Here is a 27,013-nt window from a genome sequence, read left to right on the forward strand (position 1 = left end):
TTACACAAATGTAATGGGTTCAAAGCCTTAATTCGCAAACTGAGACCTTTAGAAATGAATGGAAAAAGTGAATTTTGTCCTCATGTGTTTAGCAAAAAATAGAAACATTTGGTCTCCACACCAAACAGCTTCCGTCCATACAGTCACAGATTAGTTAGCAGCACTTGTCAATTCATCAGGAACTATGTCGAGAGGCTGAGTTTGAGACACACAAGAGTGATCTAGGTTTCTATAAGGTGGGAGCACAACTGCGTCTATGTGCTGTGGTTTCTAGGAAAAAGTATTCAAAGTATTATTCTCAGTCAACAGTATTATAAGAAATGAATCAAAGACAGAGGATTTATTTATACATTTCGAGCCTTGACTAGTGTCAAATGATACAACTCAACATGGCGGCAGCAACAACTCCACAGATGGTCCTTGAGAAGAAGAAGAACAGACATGCTCTTAAAACTGTAAACAACTACTCAATAGTGAATTTTAGCTGCTCATCTTCACTGAAGAAACAAGTGTATAATTTAAAACGTTTCATATTTAAATCCAAACGTCTTTAAATTTGCCTCTTGTGCCTTCAAGCTCAGCCCATATTCAGGTTCCAAAGCCTCCACACTCACACACAGTTGAAGGTCCTTTGTCAGCAGAACAGGAAAGTGTCGCGCTCAGCACTTTTGTGGAAGAAGAACCTCTCGGTGTGTGCTTCACAGACAGTTGTGTTCATGAGGAGATCATGTCGTCGTGCGCGTGACTCAAGCACCGGCACAGGTTCAGGCCTCCTCTGGTCCCTGGAGGAGCCGACCTATGGCCACTTGGTTCTCCAAACATTCTTTGAGCTTGTCCTCCGTCAGGGTCAGCCGCTGCTCCAGGATGGAAACAGTCTGGTGGGGCGGAGAAGGCTGGAGTGAGTGAGGGGGCGATGAATGAAGTGACAGAGCAAGAGGGCGGAAACACGGATGGAGATGGACAATAAAGAAAAGCGCATATTAGAGAAGCTGCGCGGCGTCAGCCTGACAGTAACCACCACATAATGGCAGCGTTTGTGCGTGTGAAAGAGGCAGTTTGTACGTTTCAGGCAGATGTTGTTCATCCACACAACAATCCAGTTGATTATTGTCGAGAAATTTGCTGCATGAAATGAAAACAGCAGCGTCTCTGTGTGTCTAGCACGCACTCGCTCTGCTATCCAACACAAACACAGGCATCATCACACACGACGGGAAGAAAGAAAAAATGCTTTGGACCAGGTGTCTGTTTTGAGATTTGTGAGCGATCAAACATCATGAAACTATCAATGCAAAGACATCATTCAAACCATTGCTGAGGCCATTTCTGACCAAGAATGCAGGGTTGAGGCTTAGCCTGGTTCCAGTACTGGCAGCCCAGGTTTCCTCTATCGACTCTGTCTGTGTGCCATGTATGTCCATAGAGCGTTTCACAATACAGACTTGGTCCAGGGTCTGCTTAGTCAAGCCAGTTTTACTTACAAATCCAAGATTTGGAGACAAAGGAGCCAGACTTCAGAACCAGACTTGAGTCGCATGGAGCTGGAGCCTATCTCAGCTGCTTGGGTGAGAGAGAGGGCGGACAACCCGCACAGGTCTTGTAGGGGGAACTGCTTAAGAATACAGGACGTACAACGTTTTCTTCTGTGTAAGGTCGCTGAAAAAAGATTCATCGACTCGCCATGTTCTTCTGCCACTCAAATCTAAATGCTAACCATGAGTTGCATTTCACTGGTCAAAACCCGTTGATGCAACATGGACCAGCGCTGGCTGCTGCTTTCGACCTTGAAGACAGAGAACCACAGTGAAACTAAGTGGCTCAAATGTACATTGATAGTAAGTAGACAGCAAGTATGAAGCATCTGAAGATTGGTCGGTTTGCAACATTGTCTTTGTCTCACTGGTTTCCAGACTCTTGGAATCTGTGTGAATCTTAATGCATCAAAGTTTTTGCAGCTTTTACAGCTAACATTTGTTATTTGAGTCATGTTTACTTGTTGGTTATCAAGTCATTTTTTTGTACAAATAGATGTTTACAGCTTTTTTATTACAAAGCACGTCGTCCAGTAAGTCATTGCGTTTTAGGAGGGGAACGTATTGGGGACGAGGTTATTTATCATAAGTATTTTTTTTACAAAGGGGATTATGTAAAAACATGCGACCTGTGACCTGGCAACGGATAAGCGGTTGAGGATGTGTGGATGGTTGGATTGATGAATACTGTATTTAATGTAATAAACCTAAAAAACAATCATTTAAACATTTATTATATTTCATTCTAGGTTATTTATATTTCAAGGCTAAACTGTTCATACAGTGATTTCTTATTTTGAAATGAAAAAGGCATTTCCATGATTAAACAAAAACTGGCCTTCATAAATCTTTCATGCCAGGGGCCAGACAAAAAATAACGTTGTGGGTAAGACAAAACATCTGCTGTATTCTGTAAAATGAGCACCTTAAAATGCAGCAAACGGACTGCAAATGTTGACAAAAGTTATGGAGTCTTCTCACGGTTTAAAAAAAAACAAAAAAAAACACGCAGAACAGTATCGTATCTATCCAGACATGTGGAAATGAGTAAAAATGGGTAAAGAGTGATAGATTTATATTTATTATATATTCAAAAAAGTCATTTGGAAGGCTTCGATAAAAAGTTTTGATTCTTTGGAATCCTGTGCAAAACATTTCTGCGAGCCCAGGTTCTACAATCAAGATTAGAAGAACTGAACACATTTTCGGAGCACATTTGTTTCTTCCTGGAAAGCACCACAATGTCAAAAGCTTTATGAAGTTATTCTTGTCACCTCAAAACAGCGAACTGAGCCGTGAGAAATCACCCAGTCCTACAGAAGTGAGGCTAAGTCTTCTCACAAGTGGTCAAACCAGAAACATCTGCCACTCCATCTCTGTGGGGCGAGGGCTAGTGTTTCCTTTTGCCTTCTCGCTACCTGTCTCCATTTCCTGGATCAATACGAGCCTGTTTATCTCTCTAACCTGATATGGCTGCTCAGACCTGAGCCCAACTATTGGTGTTCTGTGCCAGTGATCCTGTGCGAGTCCCCGGGCCGCAGCAACGTTATACAGCCCAATGCTTTTCATCTGGGGTAGAAACCAAATCTTTTAGCCCCTAAAAATAGTGCCAGCTATCTTTTCTCTTCCCTCCACAACACATTATACTCTGCGTTGCCCTCGGCGCTACTGGCGTATGTTACCAAGACTCATAGCTTTGGTATGACGCCCGCTGCACTGGACTGGAAATCAAAGACAAAGTGGATAATAGGAAACAGATTGGAAGTCGCGCTTTAATACGGCTAATTGCTGTTCGCTATTAAAGTTGGGTTTGCAAGGATCTTTGTAAACATTAGGTAACTACACTCGTGAAGGATCCTATTAAAAGTGATATCCTGAATTTCAGGTTCACTCCATCAGACGCTCATTGATCACAGGGGTGAAATAATATCCACGCATGGCCTTTAATAACTGAGGAGGTTGAAACCAATTTAAGTCGACTGTAAACCAGCACTCACTACAGTGACACTATCCTTTAAAGGAATTTCAAAATCGGAAATACAGTGTCAAACGTTTGAAGCCATTTTCACAATCCCCTTCAACTCATCGTCTTGTTCCCTAGGTCTCCATTTTGTCGTATTTCCCCATTGTGGGAAGAATGAAGGCCATTGAATGGCTGTTTTCACAGTACATACAGTAACACCCATTCATATGACCCAGTGGGATCCCAGTTGGTACAGCAGGCTGTGATCGCCCTTCTCTCTTCTACTGTCCGTCAATGCTGGAAGGTCACTTTTCCTCTCTGTTCAAAACTGTATTCAAACAACGAAAACATTCAGTAGGTCACACCTTCCCAACATTTGTCCATAACTTTTATAAAATGGCAAAAGAAATGGCGTATTATTTGGGCTAAAGGAAGATTAGATGGATGTCCCATATATGATACTATGAGACTATGGGTTCAGTGAAAACCACATTATGATACAGAGGTTGGAGAAAGTCTGCCACTGACAGCTCTGATTTATGACAATAGCATATAGCTGGTCGTCCAAAATTATAAACTCCATTAATATTGGAGTCTTTTTACATTTACTAAATTGGTGACAATAAAAACGAACGTTTTTAATCACGAGAAGCAAAGTCCTCTCTATTTCTGCAGCCATCTTCACACAGTCGATCTCTTTATATGTCCAGCTGGAATGTGCGACTTGAGTTCGGCGAGCAACAGACTCAGTCATGTTTCTTTCAGGATTTGATGTCCACCTCCATTTATGTGTCTTTGTTTGTTTTGATGTTTCCACTTTGTTCTAGTACCATAATTTTTCTGAAGGCACGGTGGCCCTCATTTAAGTTGTTCCTTGTTAGAATACATGTAGCGACACGCAGAAATGTCGTGTCTGCAGCATCACAGCAAGTATCGGCCAATCATGTTGATGTCAGAAATGGCCATACTGGTGGCAAAAAAAAAAAAATATCGATCGATACAGCTCTACTCCTTTCTACTTCAAGGAGCTGAAGCAATGCACCTTCCCCATTTTCAAGCAACTCAGAATCACACCCACCATCTTTCTTCCCACTTTATTATTATTTAGTGCATTTCAGTGAAGGCAGCCCTGCTGACGTACCAGTAACACAGTCATCACAATACGTCGAAGTGCAACTCAGACGTGACAACAACCTCCACTAAGAAAGTGACAAAACTGGATTGTATTCAGCCTCGTCTCAGGGAATGTGGTCTTATTCAGAAACTCAAGTGGCTAAATTAAAGCAACCGTCGGTGAAGAGACTTCAGGATCGAGTACAAAAGGGAGTAAAGACAGAGCTGAGCGATGAATTTTAAGAAAACAAGAGGGAATATGGAATGGAGTGCAAGGACAAGTGAAAAGCAGCAAACGCAGCAAACTGAACCTTTGGAAGCTTCAGCGTTTTGTTGAATAATTCAGCACCTTCTCTCTGTCTGTTCCACTGTAAAAGTAAGAGCTGAAGCACAGGAGAAGAATTCTGAGGGAAAATGGATACAAGATGCTGAAGTCAATGTTGTTCTGTCAACCTCTGCAGTAGATTGGGGGCGGGGGGAGGTAATTTTAGTATTCTTGGAAGTTGTAGCTGAACAAAAGCCAGCCGGAGTCGCTCCTCAATTTGGGTTTTAAGAAGCCTATTGTTTGGATTCTTCTTCGGAGAAACCTTGAAGCGTGACGTCTTGGTGGAAGAACGGTTGAGTTCCACCCTTAACTCAACACCCTGTGAACTGCATTCTTCGACTGGAATTTTGCAGATTAATAATTTATAATCTCCCCTTGCTCAGCCATCAAAGTTCAAAACTTTTAACATCTTTGCAGGTCATCACATCAAGGTGCTAACTTGGGAGAACCTCCAGCTAATTTTCATTTTGATTGACATACTTCCAGAGAGGCTGCATAAGGTCAAATGTGCATGTTCCAGATACACCAGCTGTTTAATGGAAGAAATGTACAATGAAATGCAAGTCTTTGATTTGATAAGATCCAATTAAACGTGGCCTCTGTCACTGCACTTTAGGAAGAGTGCGTTTTACATGCTGTCTGAGATGTTCAGAACAATAGAGTGGTGAAATGAGCATTGCTTTCTGAAAGACAGGTTAATTTAACTCGACATGTAACTCTGGTTTTGCAACCATTAAAATATGTAACTACTGCTTCATTTAAACAATAAACTGTGCAATAAACAAATAACATTTTTTTTTGCTCACCACCACACAGCCCTTAGATCCCCTCCAGACTGTTGGACATATACAGGAAATTCAACACGGATGTCTCTACAGTGAAGGAAAACTCCCGAAACACAAAGAACAGAATCATAGAGCCAGATGCCAATGAAGCACCCGAGTTGGGGTGCAGTCGGCTTGAAAGCGATTGGCACCAGCTCCCCCAAAGGAGAGGTTCCCATGCAGCCCGGTCGCCCTGGGCCTGGTGTAAATGCTCCCACATGCTGCACTGCAGCTGGATGGCAACAAGAAAGAGAGCCAGGAGAAAGCTACAGGCATTAACACACACACTCACACAGACACAAACACGCATACTCCAAAGTGAAGTCTTTTATATGTGAGGCCATCAAAGATTTACACTTACTATCAGTCAGAGAAGCAGAGAGCTGCTTCTGCTCATGTATGAATGATGTCCTCTGCTCGGACCACATTCGTGACTGCACATCACAGCCGACATAGCATCTTATAAGGAGTTGCTCATTGGCATCACAGAGCAAACAAGGTGGGATTTTTGGCTGCAATTCTCTGAACCTTGTTGAGAGCTTATTAGCTCAGCCGCCATTAACATAGCAAGTCTGCAACACTTCTGAAACAGCGTACAGAATTTTATTAGAGGATAATTTCGTCTAATGTCCTCTCAAAACTATGACTTTCATTGTCAATGGCTGCTGGAGTTAAAACAATAAACCACAGACAGAGGACACTAAAAAATAAGATTAAATTGGAGAATAAAAAAATGTACTGACACACACTGCTTCTGGGACTGAAAAGCATGGTTGCTTGAGCTTTATGTATAGATACTGAAAAGTGTGCCATCCCACGGCTAACCCAGACCTCCCTTCTCATTTTACTTGACGCACTGTCCATGGTGTCAGCACATGCTGCAGAAGGTTGAACATGCGCTTCAATTGAAAACCCTTGCTTTGACATCTCATTTTAAAAGCTGACTTCTCAGCAAAGGCACTTGAAGATGGTGGCTATTGGGCGTCTTAAGAGAGCCAATGTATTGTTCACCTTGACAACCGTGGTTGAAGTGCCATTCCAATCTGCCAAAAGTCTTGACTGCACAGTTCCCAGTTCAACTACTATTATTTCCTTCCAAAAATGTTTCGCCACAGATCAAAATGCACCATAAAAACAGGAGACAATCATCCAACAAGGAAGGTCTTACACGCCTGGATTGCAGAAGAAAACTTATACAAAATAATACCTGCTTTATCGTTCAGATTCACGTAACTCTATACTCTTGAAAAATCCCCAGACACAAGGATGTCAGTTTGAGTAAGAACAGTCACAATAAATCGGGACAGTGAGCTTCCAATTAAAATAAAGAAGCAAAACAAAAGACGAAAAGCAGACTGCTGGGTCTTCACTTGGGGCTGTTTTCTTCTGACTGCGCTCCACAAATTAATTGAGTCACACAGACTCTGGTTCGGTTCTGTTTCAAACTGGGTACAACTGGCACATGTGCAGAATGTGCACTGTGGCACGTGAGAATGTGCATCACCTTTGAGATCTAAAGCATTAGCAACCACGCGCCATGTCACCTTTGGTATCCATTCAAAGTTTGATTGTGATGTCTTACATCAAGGTGGAAATGGGATCTGGCCGTTGGCCTTTTGTTGATACCCTCGTTTTTTGACCTTCAAAACAGTACATCATTGTTCTCTTAAAAAGAGTTTGCCTTTCGGGCCTGTGCAGGTGCTGAAAATAAAAGGAGCAGAGTTTGCCTGCACCCCGGTCACCCTCTGATGTTTTCTTCTCAGACCCAAACTCAATATTGCTCTGGCGTTTCTTCACCAAATAGCCATGACTTAAACAGGTTTCTCTTCAATAGCAGCAAGGTATATCTCAAAGTCTCTAGTGTTGTTTGAAGATGACTGGTCATGCTGCAAGGGGGCTTTTCCGTTCCCGACTGTGCGAGTGGGTGGTGCAGATAAATACAGTAGACAAGTTAAAATAAACTTCTACTTACCTGAGTGAGAATTTCAAGTTGACCAATAATGTGCTCCAGGGTGCTGTTGAGTCCAGGTGCTGCCTCGACATCAGATGCCTTCAGAGATACTCTACCGTGAGGTGGGTTCTGAGACAGGCTCGGAGCCGGCGTGTGGTGGGCGGTAGATAATTCAGAGATTCTGTTGGGATGGCTCACTCGACTGTGGGCTGCGGTATGGCTGTCCTGTCTGGTTGACGTTGCAGTAGCCTTGGGTGGAAGTGAAAAGTGCAATAGCGATTCAAAAATCATGATAACAAATATTTTTTATTATTGATTGAGCATTTTATTATAGTAATATAGTCAATTATATAGAACTTTAGGTGATCTATCAAAAAATAGATCACAAGCCTGCTCAGTGAGGGGGCGTGGTTCAGAGGTATTCCCAATGTATCTTAACATCACTGTAACAACTGTAACCATTTGCAAGCCTTGGCATGAAAAGATGCTTTTCCGGTAACATCTTATATGGTAAAGTAGCTAAAGACAAAATCCCAACAGAAAGAAGACAGAAAAGGACAGAAACAAGCAGAAACATACATAAACCACGGCAATGTTAAGGTCTGAAACTGGATTTGGAACTGGCATCTTCTTCTGGACAGGTGAGAAATCAAATGAAGAATACTGCCACATTTGTTCAATTTGTTGCACAGAAGTAAACTTTACGAGAGCAGGATCTGTTAGCCGATGCTAATGTATAGCCTTCTGCTATCCACGAGTACACACCGCGAGATACTTTCAAGATGCAGTTGGGAGGTTTTAGTATCTCAAATGCAGTAGTGGCATCATTGACTCAGTCTGGGGTAGAAATAAAATCTGGTGGGGAGGCTTCAGAACTGGAGCAGTTCCCTTGTTCAGATGGGGACTGTTGGGAGTCAATTGTTTTTCCAAAGTTACACACCATGCCTTTAAATATACGTTAATGGCACACTCAAATAGGTTTTAGAACAGAGCGCGTGTTAAAATAAACAACCTTATTGTGCTTTCATTTTAAGAAACCTCCTTAACACATTCAGACTTCTCACTATGCAGCATCAAGCATCGCTGACATGAACTGAGCGAGGACCGGGAGCTACCTAAAGCACACGAGAGCAAACACACATATGCTAACACAGCACACGCAGCAACCGTCCTCCTAATGAATCACCTCAAGTGGAAAGACCAACAGTGGAAATTTTCCTGAGACCTAAATTCAACTGTCTACTGGTCACAAATGCAGCCAGTCAGCTGCACGACTCAGTCATGAGACCAATAATGGGGACTCGGATTCTTTAGCAACACAATTCCAGATTGGATAGTGGATAACTGAAAGACTTCCAGTCGATGTGTCTCAATAACAGCTCCTCGGCAGAACTCGCCAACATTGGTCTTGAATTCACGTGAAAATATGCAACGCCATTGCAACTAGTTTTGCTTTTCACATTAAAGCAGCCTTCAAAATGAATGTAATTTGACCGTAATATTCTGCTTAAAAATTGTAGAAATGGTACTACGAATGCTGGAGAGATGACATTTATCACAACGCCGCACCACGTGTGCCAGCAAAATAATGACAGAAAAAACAAGAGGTTTATGGAGCTACTGCTGCCTCTTCAATCAACATCCTGAAGCGGAGCAGTGCAGTGGTGTGTGTTTGTGTGTTGAACTGTGAAGGGAAGCCTGCTGCGAGTGTGCGACTCGTCTGCCGGCACACGTGAGCGGGAGAAAGGCCCAGATGTGAAGCTGGAGACAGGAGGGGGTTGGAGGGGGGATTAAGGGAGGATGTGATCTGAGAGAGCTGATCTGCCTGTCAGCAATGGTTGGATATCTCACTCTTACACACACACACACAGACGCACACTGTCCTCACACACCAATACAGTGGCAAAGATTTGCTCAGCTGTGTCGAGATGAGCGACAGCCTGACTCAACCGCACGCATCAAGCTGAGCTCATGTACTAAATAGGTTTGTGTGTTCCTGGTATTGCGCCTGTGACTCCAGAGTTCATTAATGATTGGCATATCACATTAGCTACTCAAGAGTTCCTTGTGGGTTGGATTCTGAGAGGGCAGCGGGCATGAGCGCCCTTTGCCTCTGTATGAATAAACCTCCGCTAAATAATACATTCTCTTCCTGATGAATTAGGAACAGTAGCTTTTCTCTGTAACACTAATGTTCAGCTCTGCTGGATGAGACCGCTGTGACCCCCTCTCGCTTCAATCACCGAGAAACATGAATGTTGAAATCGTGCTTCACATTTCAGGTCACACCAAAACATTACAAGGCAAAATATGCCACTGAAAACCAAGCAGCCGAGAGTCTTCCATTAAGGCTGCAGCACAATTTGGGTTTATAACTCAGCCTTTATTGGAGCTTCAGAAAGTTCCATATACTGTATGCATCAATGTTGATATACCTGGTGGAAGTGCTCCCATTAATAATAAATAAAAAAAACAACTGGCAAATACATGTTTGGCTCTACAAAGTTCAAGTACTGTATTAAAATGCTGTGTTATTCGAAAGTAACGTCAAATTTGATGTTGACGCTTCAAAATGATCAGAAAGGACCAAAAGGCAGATGCATCAATCCAACTTTCACAGTTTCCCTTACAAGGTCTCTCCATCAAATACGATCAATGCAGCAAAAACGACTAATATACATGTAAAGTCAAAGCATAGTAGAGGTGTGATTGGATGCTACAATATGGAAGCTGAGGATGTGACAGTCCAATGTGTCCAGACTGGTCCATAGTTAAAGCAAACTGTTACAGCAGACAGACGGCTCAATTTAACCCCTACATAAAACTGACAGAGCAGTCTGTCAGACACAAGGAGCTTCTACCAGAGAGGTGAAACGTTGAATTTCACATCTTAGTTAACTATTATATTTAAACTTAAACAAATAATGACGTTGGACACAAACTCCACTAATAAGTTTCATCATAAAACAGAGAGTGCAGTGCATCCAACACATGGAATAGACTGAAAATGTATTTACCATGATAATTATCGTCGCCGAAACTACAACATTTATCACGATACATTTTTTTGTCCATATCGCCCATCACCTAATGTCCAAGTGTGTTAACCAGTCAGAGCCCAGATGTTATGTAAATAGGGAAAGTTTCGCAACAAGATAGAAGTGAAATGGAGGAATAGCTAGTATTAGTAGTTGCTGGCATCCACAACTCAGCAACAGGCTACAGTTCTGCCACTCTGTTCCGCCATGCTGAGGATCCACTAACTTAAACCTGCTCCTAGCAGACTAATATACTTATTTAACGGTACTTGCGAGGCAGGTAGCAGTCGCTTTAGTGACTAGAAAAAGACTCAGATTCGATTAGTGTGCTGTCAAGTCGATTTTGGTGTGAACTTTGAGTCCAGCCAAACTGTGGAGAAAATGAATTTTAAATGCCATTATCCACAATCTTGCTCTTTTGGTCAGTTCCCAAAGTTTAGCCATAGATGACAGGCAGAGCTCGGCCTTTTGGCTCAGCTCTTCCTTCACCATGTCATGAGCAAGAAACAATATTCCAAGGTCAGACAAATGTCAGAAGCGCGATTGCTCCCCCACGCAAAGCCCTCTGTTGTTGTGAATAGGTCACTTCATATAAACACACTGCATAAATGACAGTTTACAAGGTTGAATGCAACTAGCAACTGTAGGTGTCACTAATCGAGCCTCCAAAGGAACTTGCTCCACCTCTCAAGTTGCGTAAAAATGTAGGTGAATCTGAGTCATGAACAAAAACAATTTTCCATTTTGCGTGTTCATCCTGTTGTTGAATTTTCCCTGTGCATACGTCACAGTAAAATCTGGGTTGTGATTCGGGAACGTGGCATGACGGATTATTCAACTTCAGCATTTGATGTAACCAGTGTTGACTGAAACAAGCTGCTTGGAATGCTCTGAAGCCACAACCTTGACGTCCAAAACGTGTCGCTGCCTGCACTGCCATATAGTAGCGCAACAGATGATTTTGTCGCATATATTGCATTTAATGCAAAAGTGACTCTCGTCCAACATAGAAGTACAGTCACTGGTTTTGAGGCTCTTGCAAAAATTTGATGGAAGCACATTATTTAGTATTTAAAAGTCAGCAAGGGGAAAGAATTATAAACTGATGATGGCATGTGACAGAGACGTGGAAAAGAGATCTGAACTGATACAAGAACATACGTTTTTTTTCCACAATCCATCTCTCATTCTGACGCTGATGAAATATTTTCTATACTTCTCAGTTCCAATTAAGCTCTTCTGAAGTAAGCTTTGAGATGAGCAGTAGACATTTCCGTTCTCCCATTCTTTCTCACGGTCCACACGTGTGCGACTCAGGCAGCAGATTATGAGAGATGAAAGGGCCTTCATCAATAATGAATTATGAATGAATAAATTATCCATAACTTGGAAAATCTAAGAAGCTAGCACTTCCAGGATAAACGAAATGCATCCCAGCATCAGCTGCCAACAGAGACCAAAAGAGGGAGAAGAAACAGGTGTCGTAGTCAATAAGCGCCGATTTAGCTTCGACTATACAGCAGTGTATGAATCCTGAGGAGCAGACTTCACCAGAGCTACTCTGTCTCTTTTTAAACATGACACGTGTGAAAGAGTTTGATTCTAACCAAATAAGTCTTTTATTTTGAAGAATTTTGACCTGTTTGCCACAAACTGTGTTCTTTTCTCAAGGTCTCCGTCTTGTCTTGGACTTGACTGAACTTGGTCTTCAGGTTAGATGGTCTGGACTATAAAGCTACTGCCACCTACTATTTTTTTCTGGAGTAAAATGATGGCAGAACAGGGCCAGTGATATGGAATAACTAGTTTAACAAAGAATGTACCAGGACCTTCAATCTCACAGACAGACAAAAAAATTCTGCTTTATAAATAGTGGAAGATGTGATTCTAAATTTCACCTTCAAGACACCTGTTGAATTTATGACGTGGTTGAATGAAGAACTTAAGGGCTTATATCATCACATGCTAGTTCTTTTCACTGTCCAGGTACCTCTCAGGTGTTTTCTTAGGAAGAGTGGCATCATCATTTTGTAGCTTTACTACTATTTAAAGACAGTAATATCTCATGATTTCGCACCAAACCAACGGAAAGGTTTCAAAGCTGTCTGTTACAGTGTTTTTCATGAACACGCATAGAAACCTCTCAGTTCAATGAGAAGCATTATGAAAAGCTGGTTGCACTCCAAGGTTGCTTTCATTACCAAAATCATTCTAATACGGGCTTGCGGTTCGCTATTATATTCCACCAGTGCTTTCCACTCCCGCTTTTCAAAGATAAACAAAGTGATTATGAAGCAAAAATATGGGTTTTTGTGAAATATATTCCATCCTGGGGAAAATGTATCTGAACAGAAATATCTTTATGAAGGTACTAATTTTTTCCTCAGTAAAAAAAAAAGCCTGAAAATCGAGCAACTGGTGCATGAATGCTATGCAGAGGTGGACATAACACTGAACTCATTTCTGTCTGCAGCAACTCTCCTCTCCTGGAGATCACTGCTGCTGCTGGTTCTCAAGTTGAGAGATCGATCAATAAGCCAGACAAGGATGTTGTCTCTGCCCTTGTAGATGTAAGTGACACTGCTGATGCTAATAATGGAAATCTAATCCGCCGCCCGAGGTTACCCCACCCATCCTCGACACTCTGTCCCCTCCGAGTGTTAAAGGTCCTTCAATAATTAAACACAACTAATGGCTCCGTTACATGCTGACTTTGGTGCTGATCATGTCTTTCAGCCAATCCATCCCCACAGTTTCTGAGCTCAGTGGACCATAACACAACATGGTTTGTGTAGTTTGAGACGTCACCGGAACCAGCGTTAATAAGCGTAAGCATTTTGGCTGATGTGGTTTGCTTGTAACTGGATCAGACAAGGGCAAAAACTTCTATGTTTGAGGTTATGGAGGCCTTGTGAAGGCGTCAGTTCAAGAGATAGACATACGCTTATCAAACACTCTCAAACATTATTGCATCAGTAAGGATCATGTTTTGTGAACAGAAATTAAAATGATAACTAACATACCATATAGGGGAGGTGAAAATACGTAACTCTTATGTTCAACCATTACTTTTTTTCCATATTAACAATATGATTTTCAAACATTTAAACGGTTTCTAATCTAACAATGCCAGTTATGACGTATTGATCGAGATGTTCTGGAAACAGAGGGATGTTCTATTAGATTCCAGACACAAAAATAGACAATGGCCGGCTTGAGTTTCATCATATTTATAGCCAAACTAGAACTGGCATTTTGGGATGTTATCAAAGCCTTGGGGGTTCAGAGTTATACGTCAGTGGTCAGATCTGACTGGCGGCCTATGAGGCCCAGCAGCATATTTCACATCTAAAAACTTGAACTCTTGTAAGAGAAAATGACTTTCTATTTCAGAGAATGTCATTGAGAAGTGCCTATTATTTAATATTCATGAGGTCAAAACCCTGGTTTACATCAAAGTGTAGATGAAGATCAAATGTTTGTTGGATCAGAGATTTGAATGCAGCTTTGGGCCAAAACAGACTTCAAAGGAGAGATATTAATGGATCAGATAAGCAACACGTAATAAGAGGAGCTGATGTATATACATACTTCTATAGGCCCAAGTGATTTTATCTTCCAGCAATGCCCGAATATATAATCATACAATCATTTTGTGCTCTACTGCTACATACATGATAAAAAAGAGCATTGCCTGATATTTACTTCATTATTTTTATTGTTATTTTATTGACAAAAAGTAACAAGATTAGTGAAGTTGTTTGATCCTAGACTTAGAAATTAGAAACGCTACCTTTGATGCTCATGCTACGCTATCGTCCGTTGCGAGCGCCACATACAGGCTTGGCATGTCCACGACATTGTCCCCAGTGAGTTTGTGTGGACTCAGATTTGTTAACTTCATTAAGGAAGGAATAGGTGCACTTTCACAAGGACAAGGATTCGTGGGTCGACAGCGTCGCAGCTGGGTCTCTTTTCTAGCTCACGACACTCACCATCATCTCAGTTAAAATACATATGGTTTGTTTTAAGGTGTACACTAGCTGAGTGATTCCTTAATTCATTTGAGGAATTGACTGCATATTTGAGTGAAAAGTCAGATTGATAACGTGAGCCTCTTAACAGTGAATCTTTTATTAACATGAAATTTATAATGGAGTGACGTTGTGGAGACCCAATGAGATTTTCCCTCAGATTCTGAAAAGATTAGGCGATCCAATAGTCAGTGTCTAGACATAAACATCAATATACAGCTGCATCTACAGGTGGCGCCCGTAATGAAAACACTCAACATTGCCAATGGGCCTGAAAGACGGGGAAACACGTAGGATGTTTTGAGGCTTGCTTGAAGATGACAAATGCAGCAGCATCATCCAACAGGCAGCAAAGAAATATGGCATCACCAGCAGTACAGAGTACAGAGATGGGGAGGGCCGCCAAGTTTAAAGCCAGCCTCAGCGGCACAGGATAAGTGCCGCCAAACGCTTGCTCTCTGACCATAGACTAGATGGCTTTTACTTAATGCCTCAACAATACATTTCTACGGTTCTTCAGCCCTTTGCCAAAAGTGGATTTGACTGGAATCTAATGATACAGAGATTGTGAGAGTCAACAATGTATCAGCAGTTTAGCAGCAAAGATGCAGCGAATTTCCAAAGGATGGACTTGGCACAAACACTCGAGGATCAGTTTGGTTACTTCATATAAAGATGGAGAACACAGGAAGGCATTGAATAGATCCATTAACAGACTAGAACACAAAGACCCTCTTCCTTATGAAAATCTGAACGAACCAGGCGCACGTCTCCTCTGTCAGAGTGCTAATTCATATAGTGAGGACCAGGGTTGTCAGGCCGTCCTAAAGTATTTCAAATGGCTGATAAGATAATTATTAAGATTTTTTTTGCCATCAATAAAAAACCTTGTCAAAAGATAAATCTATATAATCACTTATGACTGCTGCTATAAATGGGCTGTTTATCCAGGTCGAACTATTACAATTGACTGGTTTCACTGTGTGATGGAATAGAAGTCTGCTGAAAGAGACAATGACAAAAACGTGCAGGATGTTAATGTTGTGTTTTCCTCCTGCTGTCCCCACTAACCTGGCTGTGCTTCACAGATGGCTGCATGTTTAATGGAGGGTACGCTGTCGGGGGGCCTGCTGGAATTTGCATGCAAGAAGAAGCAGCACGTTGTGCACTAACTAGATCCTCGCACTCATCAAAGTTGCTCTTCCACACCAGCACCTGTAGAATTTATAGAAAAGGCTTCTTATTACACAGCAAAGATCAAAGGTCCATTTACCAGCAGGACAGACACATGTTTGTTTTGCCTTTCAAACTTCTCATATACCGTATCTTTGATCATTTTTGGTCATCACCTGTTTGTCCGAACCGCCGGAGGCAAAGTGATCTCCTGTCGTGGAGAAAGCCACACAGTTGGCTGGACCCTGAAAAATATTGATTATTTAAATTATATTGATGTGTTTACAGGGTGTAATTCAATTTAAAAAATTGAGTTGTCATCGGGGAAATGCTTGATATTCTCGAGAGGTACAGTAACAATAGAATATTGAAAACCACACAGTGCACTGCAGAGTACTTTTCTTTCAAAAGGACGGCGAAATAATTAGAACAGATTTGATTCTCCATGTCTTTGGCCTTCAGGGTGATCTTCTGAGCAGCTCGCATCTCAGTGTTGAAGTGGCAGTGTAACTCTGAAAGGTGTGCGTGTGCCTACAGTCTCAGTAGTATGGCATTGTAAAAATAAATAAAAGTGAGTTGTTGAGAACTAAAACTGGTCAACATCGGTCAGAGAATATGAGCAGTGAAGAAAATAAACAAATACAATGTTAAGTTATTCTTGTTGATCTGCATTACTGTCTCTTTTCTTTAATGTTAACAAGGATACAATGTTATGCAGAGGTGTACTTATAATAATTTTATAGACAAATGATACTATTAACAGAGGAGGCAGAGAGTTGGAGGGCATATAACGTTTACTTCTTCCTGGTGCGGGCGCAACAGAAAACAATAGACAAGCACTGCTTAAGATTGAGGAACAGATGTTAACCATTCATAAAGTACTTGCTCATTTAGAGCTGATAAATAAGTAAATGATTAGGGCTGTGTATTGGCAGGTATCTTGCAATACAATGTTTGGTGGTGATACAGTTAAATTTTGCACTCCAACAGAGAAATGAACCAATCCCTTAGTGAACAAAAAAATATTATATCATCGCGGAATCAAGTATTGCGATATTTGGGCGGATCACTATCTTCTTACACCCCCAGTACTTATGGTGTTCAGAGGGGACTACTCCAAGGTAAAATCTAGTCAGAAAACATGATGAATAAAGTGCTTTTAGTTAAGGGATAGTACTTATGTTTTAATTACTTATGTTTAGTGTTTAAGATGTGTTTATATAATGCTTTTTTTAAAAGTGGATAAATATAAAATAAAAAAACATTTGAATATTAGACATGAAACATCAATATCAGAGTTTAAGGAATTACAATGTAGTTCTGTCCTTTCCCATCCGCGGACTGTACCGCCAGACCTCTGGTGAAAGGCATCGCGATACAATGATATCACAACAGAGATAAACTGCAAAATTCTACATAGTTAATAAAACTCAAAAAAGGCCAAAAAGAATCAGACGTCTCAGAATAAAACTCATAATTATGTTAAATATGACTCTTAAAGCAGAGGCAGGACAGTAGGTCGTGGACAGTGCTGCCGCCCAGCCAGAGGAACAGGTTGGTGTACACCTGCATCCCTTCTTTGTAAGGGTTTCGACCAGGCACTTTGGATTCCTCCCACAGTGAAAGACAATTTAGAAGCGAATTAGTTTCTGCAAATTGTTCATGTACCCTGATATGCTGTGACCTGTTGATGGAGTCCACGCTTCTTTAAAAGCAGTACATATGTTTGTAGCAAAGCCTCTCCTGCTGGTTGTTGTAACAGGCTTTTAAAAATATTTATGACCAGCAAAAATATTTATGACCACAGGATTATGCTGGCATAACAGACTCTGAAAGAAAAGCATATACAGCCTTTAGTGGGAAATGCACTGAGGTATTTAACACCTGGTGTAAGAGCTCAGAGGGTATGTGGCACTATTGGAAAATCACATTATTTCTTTGTACGTGGAGGGCTCTTGGAGGGAGCAGAGAAGTGGCTGTGTGCAGTTGTTGGCACCCAGACAGGTTAGTTTGAGTGAGGAATGGTTTCCCAGAAGCACCTGAGAGAAGCAGACAGCATTGCCATGGCAACGCGACAGCCTGACAGACAGCATGTTCTGTCTCTGCTCTGACTAATGCCTAGTGCCAGGCTGGCACTCGCAATGGCCAGACACAAACACACACACTCAGCAGTGGAACTAGCTGGCACCTTCTCTGTATGAAGAAACGAACATGGGTCGCTGAAGCCGACCGGTCACACTTGACTCCGAGTCACCGCTGAAGAGAAATAATGAGATTTAACAATTCAAGGTGCTGTTCAAAGGCCAGAGAAAAAGTATGGAAGACTTAAATCCTAATGGCATTACCAACACGTGGCAGGACATTTTCACACACAACTGACCAACTTTGGCACCCACAAACCCAGCTCCCTGAGCAGTTCATAGCAGCACTTTCTGTTTTACTCATCATAAAAAGTGCCCGTGCAGTTTTCCAGATCGATATTTCCGCATTTTTTTCCCTGCAGTTCTGTCCTTGTGAGAGCCAGGAGGAAACCAGTAAATGTTTTTAATGCCATTATAAAAACAGGTCAGCGGTAAGCCTTGTTTCACTGCATCACGATATTTGTGACGAGACATGCCAGCTCTTCACTTCTTCTATCCAACATTGCCTTTGCTGTAAGTGATTGGAAAATAAAGGAAAAAAGATAGAGAAAATGTAGTTGTATAATATAGTATTTATTTAATACAATAAAGTATATATATATATATATAGCAGCATGAGGGAATCCTAAACTGGGATTTTGACCTCCACCTGTTATTTTATTCAATGGCTAAAAAAAATAATAAATTAAAGTCATTTAAAGCGTCAGAACCCGCGCTGTTTTTGTGAGAAGTAAAATCAAACGCTGGAAAATTGTAATCGTCTTGTGCGTCAACCTTAAGATCTTTGTCAAACAGCACGTGCTGTCTCCGCCTCTCAGAGCACTCCTGTGTTTGTCCAGAGACCACACATGGCATTATTTATACACCTTCACACCCAAGTGTGGCTCTGCAAATGAAGTGAGGAACAACACCCAACTCCCATGTCAACACAATGGCGGAACCAAGAGTGATGCAGACACTACTTGGTAGCTGTGAAGCGGAAAAGTCTCTCCAAGAAACAGTGTTCACAGTGATTCAAAATGAAGCAAAAAAAAGTGCATTTCAACAGAATGACATTTGAGACCACATACGGTTTTGAGTGATTGATTCAACAACTAGAAAGCCGCTCCATAATATAATAAAACCCAATTCTGAGCTGTCCGGCGGCGGCTCTGCAGACGAGTAGGCGGAGGAATAACATTGGCAAGTGACAATTATAGCATGTTAGCTGCCCTTAAATATAATTATTACTGAAAAGCACAAAAATGACAAAGTGAAACAAACAGGTTTGAGACATAACGGGGATGGTGAGAGGAGGTAGAGGGAAATCAGAAGGATTGCAGTTCTGCTTCCTTCCAACAACACTGATATTAGTCATCATGAGTGGGCTGCTGGCAAGTACTAAAATACACCACACACACACAGACAAAAAAGTCATTGTGTACATGAACACATATGCACACATGCATAAACCGAAAAAGTCCATCATGAAATGGAAAAAAACAGACTTGAGGATGATTACATAAAAACAGAAATCATTCTGAGTGTGTGTGTGTGTGTGTGTGTGTGTGTGTGTGTGTGTGTGTGTGTGTGTGTGTGTGTGTGTGTGTGTGTGTGTGTGTGTACCTGGTGTCCATGGAGCGTGTATAACAGTTTGCCTTCAATAAGATCCAGGATCTTCAAAGTGGAATCGTTTGATGCGGTGATGAGGAAATTACCAGCCGGGTGGAAAGACAAACTATTCACTGCACCGTTGTGGACTGTAAAACAAGGACAGCGAGAAAAGGTTCAACTTGAGATTTGATTTTCAGGGTTCACTCCAATGACACTGTTGTTGAGCGATGACATTATTGTCAGCAGATGGGGAAAAAAGAATTGACAGACACATTTGTATTTGCGTGCTTGGTTCTTCTCTTATCCTCAGTTCAATGACACCTGATATTTGACCCTCTTTAAAACCAGTGCTGAGTGGAGAAACATTTTCTCAGGCTACTGCTATCAGCCTAAATGAACGGCTCAAATGCGCCACAGACTGCGTAACAAGAGAATGTTGAAGACATCTTGGGGCACATTTGAATCAGTTAAGCAAAATGTCCTGTGGCTCCAACACAATAAGAATTTTAATTGCTATACAATGCAGTGAGTGAGCTTGGCCGCTAATACAGACAGGAAACGCGCATAGCAGCACTGCCCCCTGCTGGCGGAAATTCCTCTACATAAACTGTAGGATAAAACGGTGCAGATCAGATATGCGCAGAAATATCAGGACAGGTTTATGGCACGCGAGGATTATGCGACCTTGAGATGCTGGCATAACACAAACTTCATACCAAAATAATGCAAAACAATCAGACGCATTTATTTCTTTCAACAAGCAATCTAGATTGTAACGCAGTTAGGAAGCAAAATTGCTTTTTAATTAATGCGAGATGTTTTCTTTCAATGCCCACCTAGGGAAGACGCAATTATCTATGATAAGCTCCGACGGCAAAAATCAATTTAGTCGAATCAATTAAAGAATTAAATGAAAGATCAAATGGCTGAAGCGTTTGATTTTGGGAACACAGGAGAAGGAAAGGCGGGAACTCAGCCAATAAAGATAGGCTTCCTTTCAGTGCAGCTGAGGGTCACAGCACCACCAACTGCTGCTAATATGTGGATAATAAAACAGTACTGAAGAATACAAGGTGATGAATATAATTCAGTTATCTATATAGCTATATGCAATGGATGGACGGATAGATGGAAGGACAGATGGATGGACAGACGGACAGACAGGTAGATAGATAGATAGATAGATAGATAGATAGATAGATAGATAGATAGATAGATGACGGATGGATGGATGATAGATATGGGAACCTGTTTACTAGTTTACCATTTTCCATACTGTGCCACTCTGTTATCTGTCATCTAAAAAGCTGATGATTCTCCTCACAGAAAAAGAGCAAGGTTAGGGTCCAACTATTACTATTACTACCCCACACACAATGAGGTAGTAACCAAATAATGTGAATCAATGACTAGTAATGTAATTTTAAGCAGACCTCAGGGACGCTGACGGTCAAGAAGGCTGGGTGTCAATATAAAAAGTTGAAACCTGGTGTAGCGACAAAGCAAATTCAGTCTTACACAATGGAATATTCAATACCTTGATAGTGCTGCAGCATCTTGTGGGATCTGATGTCCCAAATTTTGACAGTGTTGTCAGTGCTGGCTGCGGCAATACAGGTCCCACTGGGATGAAAGTCCACATGGGTGGCATAACTAAGAAGACAGAACCAGATTGGATCAAATACAGTGCGTTGATAACTTAAATGTGGAAGAACACGTGAACTTTTAGTGGTGACATGAATCTTCACCGATCATCACCAAATCACAGGAGGACACAGTAAACTCATGATTTAACCTGGAAAAGTGGTGGGTGAGAAATGAAGGACGCTATATAAATTCTCTCGACTCACCCAGTATGCTCATAGAAAGAATGAATACACTCTCTGCTTTTCTTGTCCCACAGCTTAATTGCCTTGTCATCGCTGCAGGACACAATGAGTCGGTCATCTGGGGAAAACCTGTCACATGGAATAAATATCATTTTAATTCTTCTGTTTTGCTAGATGTCAGCATTGGTGCGACAGTCAAGGCCTACTTTGCACAGCGGACCCAGTTTATGTGCTGGTTCAGCGAGTAGAGGAACTTCTGCCTGTGGACAGTCCAAACTTTGACGGTTTTGTCGTCGGAGGCGGTTACAATAGTCTGTCCGTCACCAGAAAAGGCGACACTTCGTACCGTTGAAGTGTGAGCCTTAAACACGGTTGAGTCAGCTTTCCTGATTCACATGAACAGATTGAGCAGTTACAGATGGGACAAACTACTATTTGATATTCTTCTCATGAGGACATACATGTTGGGAACCCAGAGTCGCACGCTTTTGTCTCTCGAACTAGAAGCCACCAGCTGACCGGAGGGAGAGAACTGAACAGAAAGTACAGCGTCTGTATGCCCGTCAAAACGATATGCTCTCATCTGAGGCTTCAGGTTCCAGATCATGATGGTCGAGTCCATGGAGCTAGTGACTGGGAAGACAAGACAAAATCAATTAAACTGTGACTGTAATACAGAGCAGAAGATAAGCTGATGTAATAGCGGGTACCGATCTGTTTCATAGTACAGCTGAAGTCCACACATGTGACTCCTTCCTTGTGTCCCTTAAAATTCCTGTCAAGGGTTGGATCGGTCTAAGGAGAAAAACATTTCAGGTGTATTTTAAGGAATAATGAAGGAAAGAATTTCAATTTAGAAATTAAGCCACTGCAGGACAGAAAAGGACTGTGGATCATTAAAAACCAAAATAAAATAAACAATAGGCCATCACCAGAAACAATTATTAAATTAAATTGAAATTAAAACATCAAATTTCACTGACATGGAATATTTGGTCTGTATATATTTTATGTATTTTTGGTAGACTTAATGAATAGAACAGTGATAGGCTTAACCATAAGGCTGAGGCCCATGGTTGGGCCGCGAGGGCTTCCTAAAGGGCTGCTAAAACTTTTTTTGTTTTACACTTTTGGGCCACAAGGACCGCGAGACGCTCAGTTCAACTACATTAGCCACATATGGTGGCAGTAGTGTGTCACTGAATTGATTTGACAGCTGCAAATCTGTGATAGTTACCAACTATGTAAAAATGATAAAGAACATTTTATGGCAATACTTTCATTTACACTTTACTAATATCTTCATTGGAGTTTAAATAAAATATTTTATGATATTTAGACAGTTTTATTCTATTTATTTTATTCAGAATTTTATTCAGTTTTTCAAGTGGTTTTTTTTTCTTGAGCGAATTTGATCAACATGACTTACACCTGGTTCTGCTGTTGGTTGGACTTTTCGATGACAAATAAATGTCTTTGCGATGATCACATGGTTTCATGTCATTCCACAAGGTTTTGGTTTGTTTTATGTGACTAGATTAAATATGGTTGTTGATCACAATCAAGAGTAATGTATTAGTTCTTAAGTTAGTTAGTTAGTTAGTTAGTTAAGAACCTCTGGAATAGAATATTACTTCAAGAGCTCCCTTGAAGACATGATAAACAGCAACATTTACTTTTGAATTATTCATTATTGTATTGTTGTTTTTCGAGATGATTACTGTTCTATTTCATTTTTAAAGCGTTAAATCCTTTGAAAACGAAACAAATACTACTCACACATTTTGTTAAATATATTAAATCGGAAATGGGACCGTAATATGCAATAATAATAATTATTATTACTATTATTATTGAAAAATATCGCTGACCAGTGAGGGGCAGTATTGCGCCCAGATACGTCCACACTGGTGTAGAAGAAGAAAGGCTCCCGCCTCTATGAGCTGTTGTCAAGGGAACTAGAGGCGCTAACTCTGAGGGTTGCTAACGAAGGTCTCTTGTTTTGGTTTTTAATGACATGGCCGAGCTCCACATCATTGGACAGATCGTCGGAGCGAGCGGTTTCCCTCAAAACAGCCTGTTTTGCAAATGGGGAGTCCATACGGGAGGAGCATGGCGTCTCCTCTCCGGATTAAAAGAAGGTCAGACTCAGGTTGACATGCCGCAGGCGGGGGACATGGCGTACTGGAGCCACCCGATCGATCTGCACTACGCGACGAGGGGACTCCAAGGCTGGCCCAAGCTTCACCTGCAGGTGTGGCACCAGGACTCTTTCGGACGGTGCCAGCTGTACGGATACGGGTACTGCCACGTCCCGTCCAGTCCCGGACACCATCGCATCAGCTGCGTTACTTGGAGACCGCTCGGGTCGTGGCAGGAGCAGCTAGCTCAGATGTTCGTCGGCGGTGGTCCTCAGCTCCGCAGCCCGGACCTTATCTACAGCGGGGCGGACCGGTACAGGCTCAACACTGAAGCCATGGGGACCGTGGAGCTGGAGCTCGGCTTAATCATGAGACACTTCGACAAGTACGGAGTTGACAGTTAGCCGGGGAATACGTTACGTCAAAGTTATGCTCAATTCTGCTCACGTTTTTGTACATTTTATACACCCGTTTTATAAATAAACTATTGTCTTCGTCTACTGTTGTGTTTTTTATTTTTAAATCAAGCACGGGTTCTTAAGAATAAGGTTGTAAGACAACTTAAATTCTATGAATATTTCTTTGGACAGTTCAAACAAGATTCTGCCATGACTTACAATCATACACTACAAGTTGCTGTTGGGAGAATTGTTTTACAATTTAAAATGGGATAGCACAATTCTTAGTTTACTGTAGTTGTCAAACTGAACACTTCCCTTCATATTGTTAGAAAACTTGACAAATATTAGTTTAAGTTATTGAAGTTTTTGGTTTACACATTCTTTTTCTTATGATGAAAAAACATTTCCATTTTCTGATAATACTGTAAACGCAAGTCTAAGTCTGATCCTTAAAACGTGCTAATAACTTCTTGTGGATAACAGGCTTTAGAGTTTCAGCTATGACTTCCAGACAACTTTGGCGAGCTCTATTTGACAGGCCTCCATCATTTCTGCCCTGTGAACAGTACAGTATTATCACATGACAAACCACTCATCTTTCAGGGGAAAGGCAATTTTATGATGCGCTAATGTGGTGTCTGTCCACGCCACTTTTCTAACCTAGCCTAATGTGAATGTAAAATTTTCCATCAGGCACCCAGAGACACAGTTGGGTGTAGATCTTAAAAATATTGGTACATTATAATGTGCAACTTCTATGTCACTTTTTATTTCTTAAGTTGTCCACGTTTGAATCGCTACACATGAGCTCAAACATCACGGTGAACTCTTCAATGTGTTAAGTGAACAGACCAACATTTTTAAGCTACTATGCTGAAGTTTTTAAAAGTTCCATCCATCCGTACAATCTCATGTAGCCTCTTTTATCTGCGACTTTCTGAAATCACATTATCTAAGAGTGGTGCATCAGGGACTGAAGTGAAGAAAGTTCATACATGTGAATTCAAGTGTGAACTCTATTTTTGTTGTATTTTTCCCACTCAACTGATGTACTAATATTTTTCAGCCAACATGTAAAAAGCAGCTTGATTTGAATAACTTTTTTCTTGAGGTACTAGGATGTCATGGTTGAACAATAATTCGCAATAAACAGACACTGAGCAAGTAATAGCAGTCAGACACTACAGAATGGCCAATAAACACTTGTAGCAAGTCCAAGTAACAATGAATACATGTAGTGTTAGCTTTATAATATCGGATATCTCCAGGGACATTTTAATCCACGACCTGTTTAACCACACAAAATAATGCTATTTCACTTGCATGAGACACGTTCAAAGACAACTTAAACTGTCTACGTCACCGTTGAATAAATAAGATTAAAATGAGTTACACAAAAAGCAAATGTATTCGACAAGTAGATAAAAGCCCACTCACCAGTGTGGAAGACATTTTTTCAGATTCACTGTCACGTTCTGTTAATTATGTTACAGTTGGATGAAAACGCTTTGATCGAACTGGGTCGACAAAATCGCATTTGTTCAGCAGGTTAACTGGAATTAGCTTCCTGCTGGTTAGCCGCCACTGACAACAACAAGTTTCAGTTTCCGCGCCGCAGCTGCGCGCTGAGGCAGCGAACGGAGTTCTTAAAGGGACCGCAGCATAGCGTGACGTCCACGTGAAAATAAAGCCGGGCACTGCATCGCCTTACCTTTGAATCCAAAGTCTTTGTGATTCAGTTATGAAAAATAGCGTTGTAGCGCACGTTGTGTGTCTATATATAGAGAAAAAAAGACCTAGTAGTAGGGGGATAATAAAATAAAGAAGACGTAGAAATAAACGACCAGAGTTCAAACTAAAATTAACACCAATAGAAATTCGAAACATGTGCAATACAGACAGAAATGTCATGGGTGGTTTTCATTTCAAAATGCAGTGCCTTTATTTGAAGTTTAAAGTGCAGTAGATCCCCGTGACCACAGGGAGTCAGCAGTGTGACAAGAATTCAGTTTCAATGGACACTATTGAGTCTTGTATTATAACCTTTCATCACTTAACAGATAATTTGCAAGAAATATGTAACTAGACTTCAATGAGGAATAATATCTTGAATAGTGCTCTGCACTATTGATCCTTGTAATAAACAAGGATTAAAAGTGACAAATAATGCATTATTGTTTATACCAGTTTCCAAAAAAATACAAACAAACATAGAAACTAACAAAAAAGCTCTGTTGTTATAAGTTTTGCTGGAATGTTCTTCATGCAGTTTAAGTTCATGATGTATCGTCGTGGCGCACTAATATCACGTGAATGTTGAGAGTGGACTAGAGCTCATTATGAAGTGGAAATGAGATATTTAAATGGTCATGAGGTCATGTGGGTCAGAACAACAGCTTCCCCAGGTCCCTAGATCTAGAGCAGACTGAGGAGTGGATGATGATTTTAGAAATATGTCCCAGCGATTTTGGTCAATTTTCGGTCACCATCGCCAAAAACATTGCCAGCAAAAGGTGATAACATTAATATTCTCATTTAATTGCAGTAAAGCAGAGTTAACTCGCAAAGAATGGCAAATCACACATTTAGTGTCTGTTCTATATGTAAGATAAATGAAGATGCCATCAACACAAGCATGGCCAATAGCCACACAAACATTTGTTGACTACAACAACTCCACATCACAGATACCATCAAGAACATTCTTTAGAATAACCCTGGAGGCACAGAAAAGGTTCTGACAAGATTGGAAACATTATTGGCCACTCTTGTGCAGTTAAAATCTTCTTTTAAGTTACATTTAGGACAGATATTCATTGCGTCAGCCTGTGTTTAAGGAAATGTTGGTAAATACCCATGAGTGTCCATTGTTGAAAGACAATTCAGGTACTTTTCTTTTACTTCAGGTTTTACAATCCTATTATCTGTATTAATAAAGGTCATCTAAACAAACAA

At 41.1% G+C, this 27,013-nt stretch overlaps 2 protein-coding genes across 4 annotated transcripts; one reads left to right on the forward strand and one right to left on the reverse strand.

Moving 5' to 3' along the window:
* Window positions 1-25,664, reverse strand: poc1a (POC1 centriolar protein A). 3 transcript variants are annotated; one of them, XM_053867158.1, is made up of 11 exons: window positions 25,496-25,664; window positions 22,227-22,311; window positions 21,978-22,149; window positions 21,723-21,902; window positions 21,538-21,645; window positions 21,225-21,340; window positions 19,700-19,833; window positions 16,130-16,198; window positions 15,852-15,995; window positions 7,730-7,957; window positions 1-875 (listed from the first exon to the last, which is right to left on the reverse strand). In XM_053867158.1, the coding sequence occupies exons 1-11, from the start codon at window positions 25,508-25,510 to the stop codon at window positions 765-767; spliced, it is 1,362 nt and encodes a 453-aa protein (XP_053723133.1). In that variant the 5' UTR covers window positions 25,511-25,664; the 3' UTR covers window positions 1-764. The 3 variants fall into 3 exon arrangements, with proteins under 3 accessions (XP_053723133.1, XP_053723132.1, XP_053723131.1); XM_053867157.1 differs by lacking the exon at window positions 1-875 and adding an exon at window positions 883-6,340; XM_053867156.1 differs by lacking the exon at window positions 1-875 and adding an exon at window positions 6,365-7,669.
* Window positions 23,440-24,122, forward strand: b9d2 (B9 domain containing 2). The gene has a single exon (XM_053867207.1). The coding sequence runs from the start codon at window positions 23,534-23,536 to the stop codon at window positions 24,059-24,061; it is 528 nt and encodes a 175-aa protein (XP_053723182.1). The 5' UTR covers window positions 23,440-23,533; the 3' UTR covers window positions 24,062-24,122.
* Window positions 25,665-27,013: the final 1,349 nt, after the last annotated feature.

This window comes from Synchiropus splendidus, chromosome 6, assembly GCF_027744825.2.
Source record: "Synchiropus splendidus isolate RoL2022-P1 chromosome 6, RoL_Sspl_1.0, whole genome shotgun sequence".
Lineage (NCBI taxonomy): Eukaryota > Metazoa > Chordata > Actinopteri > Syngnathiformes > Callionymidae > Synchiropus > Synchiropus splendidus.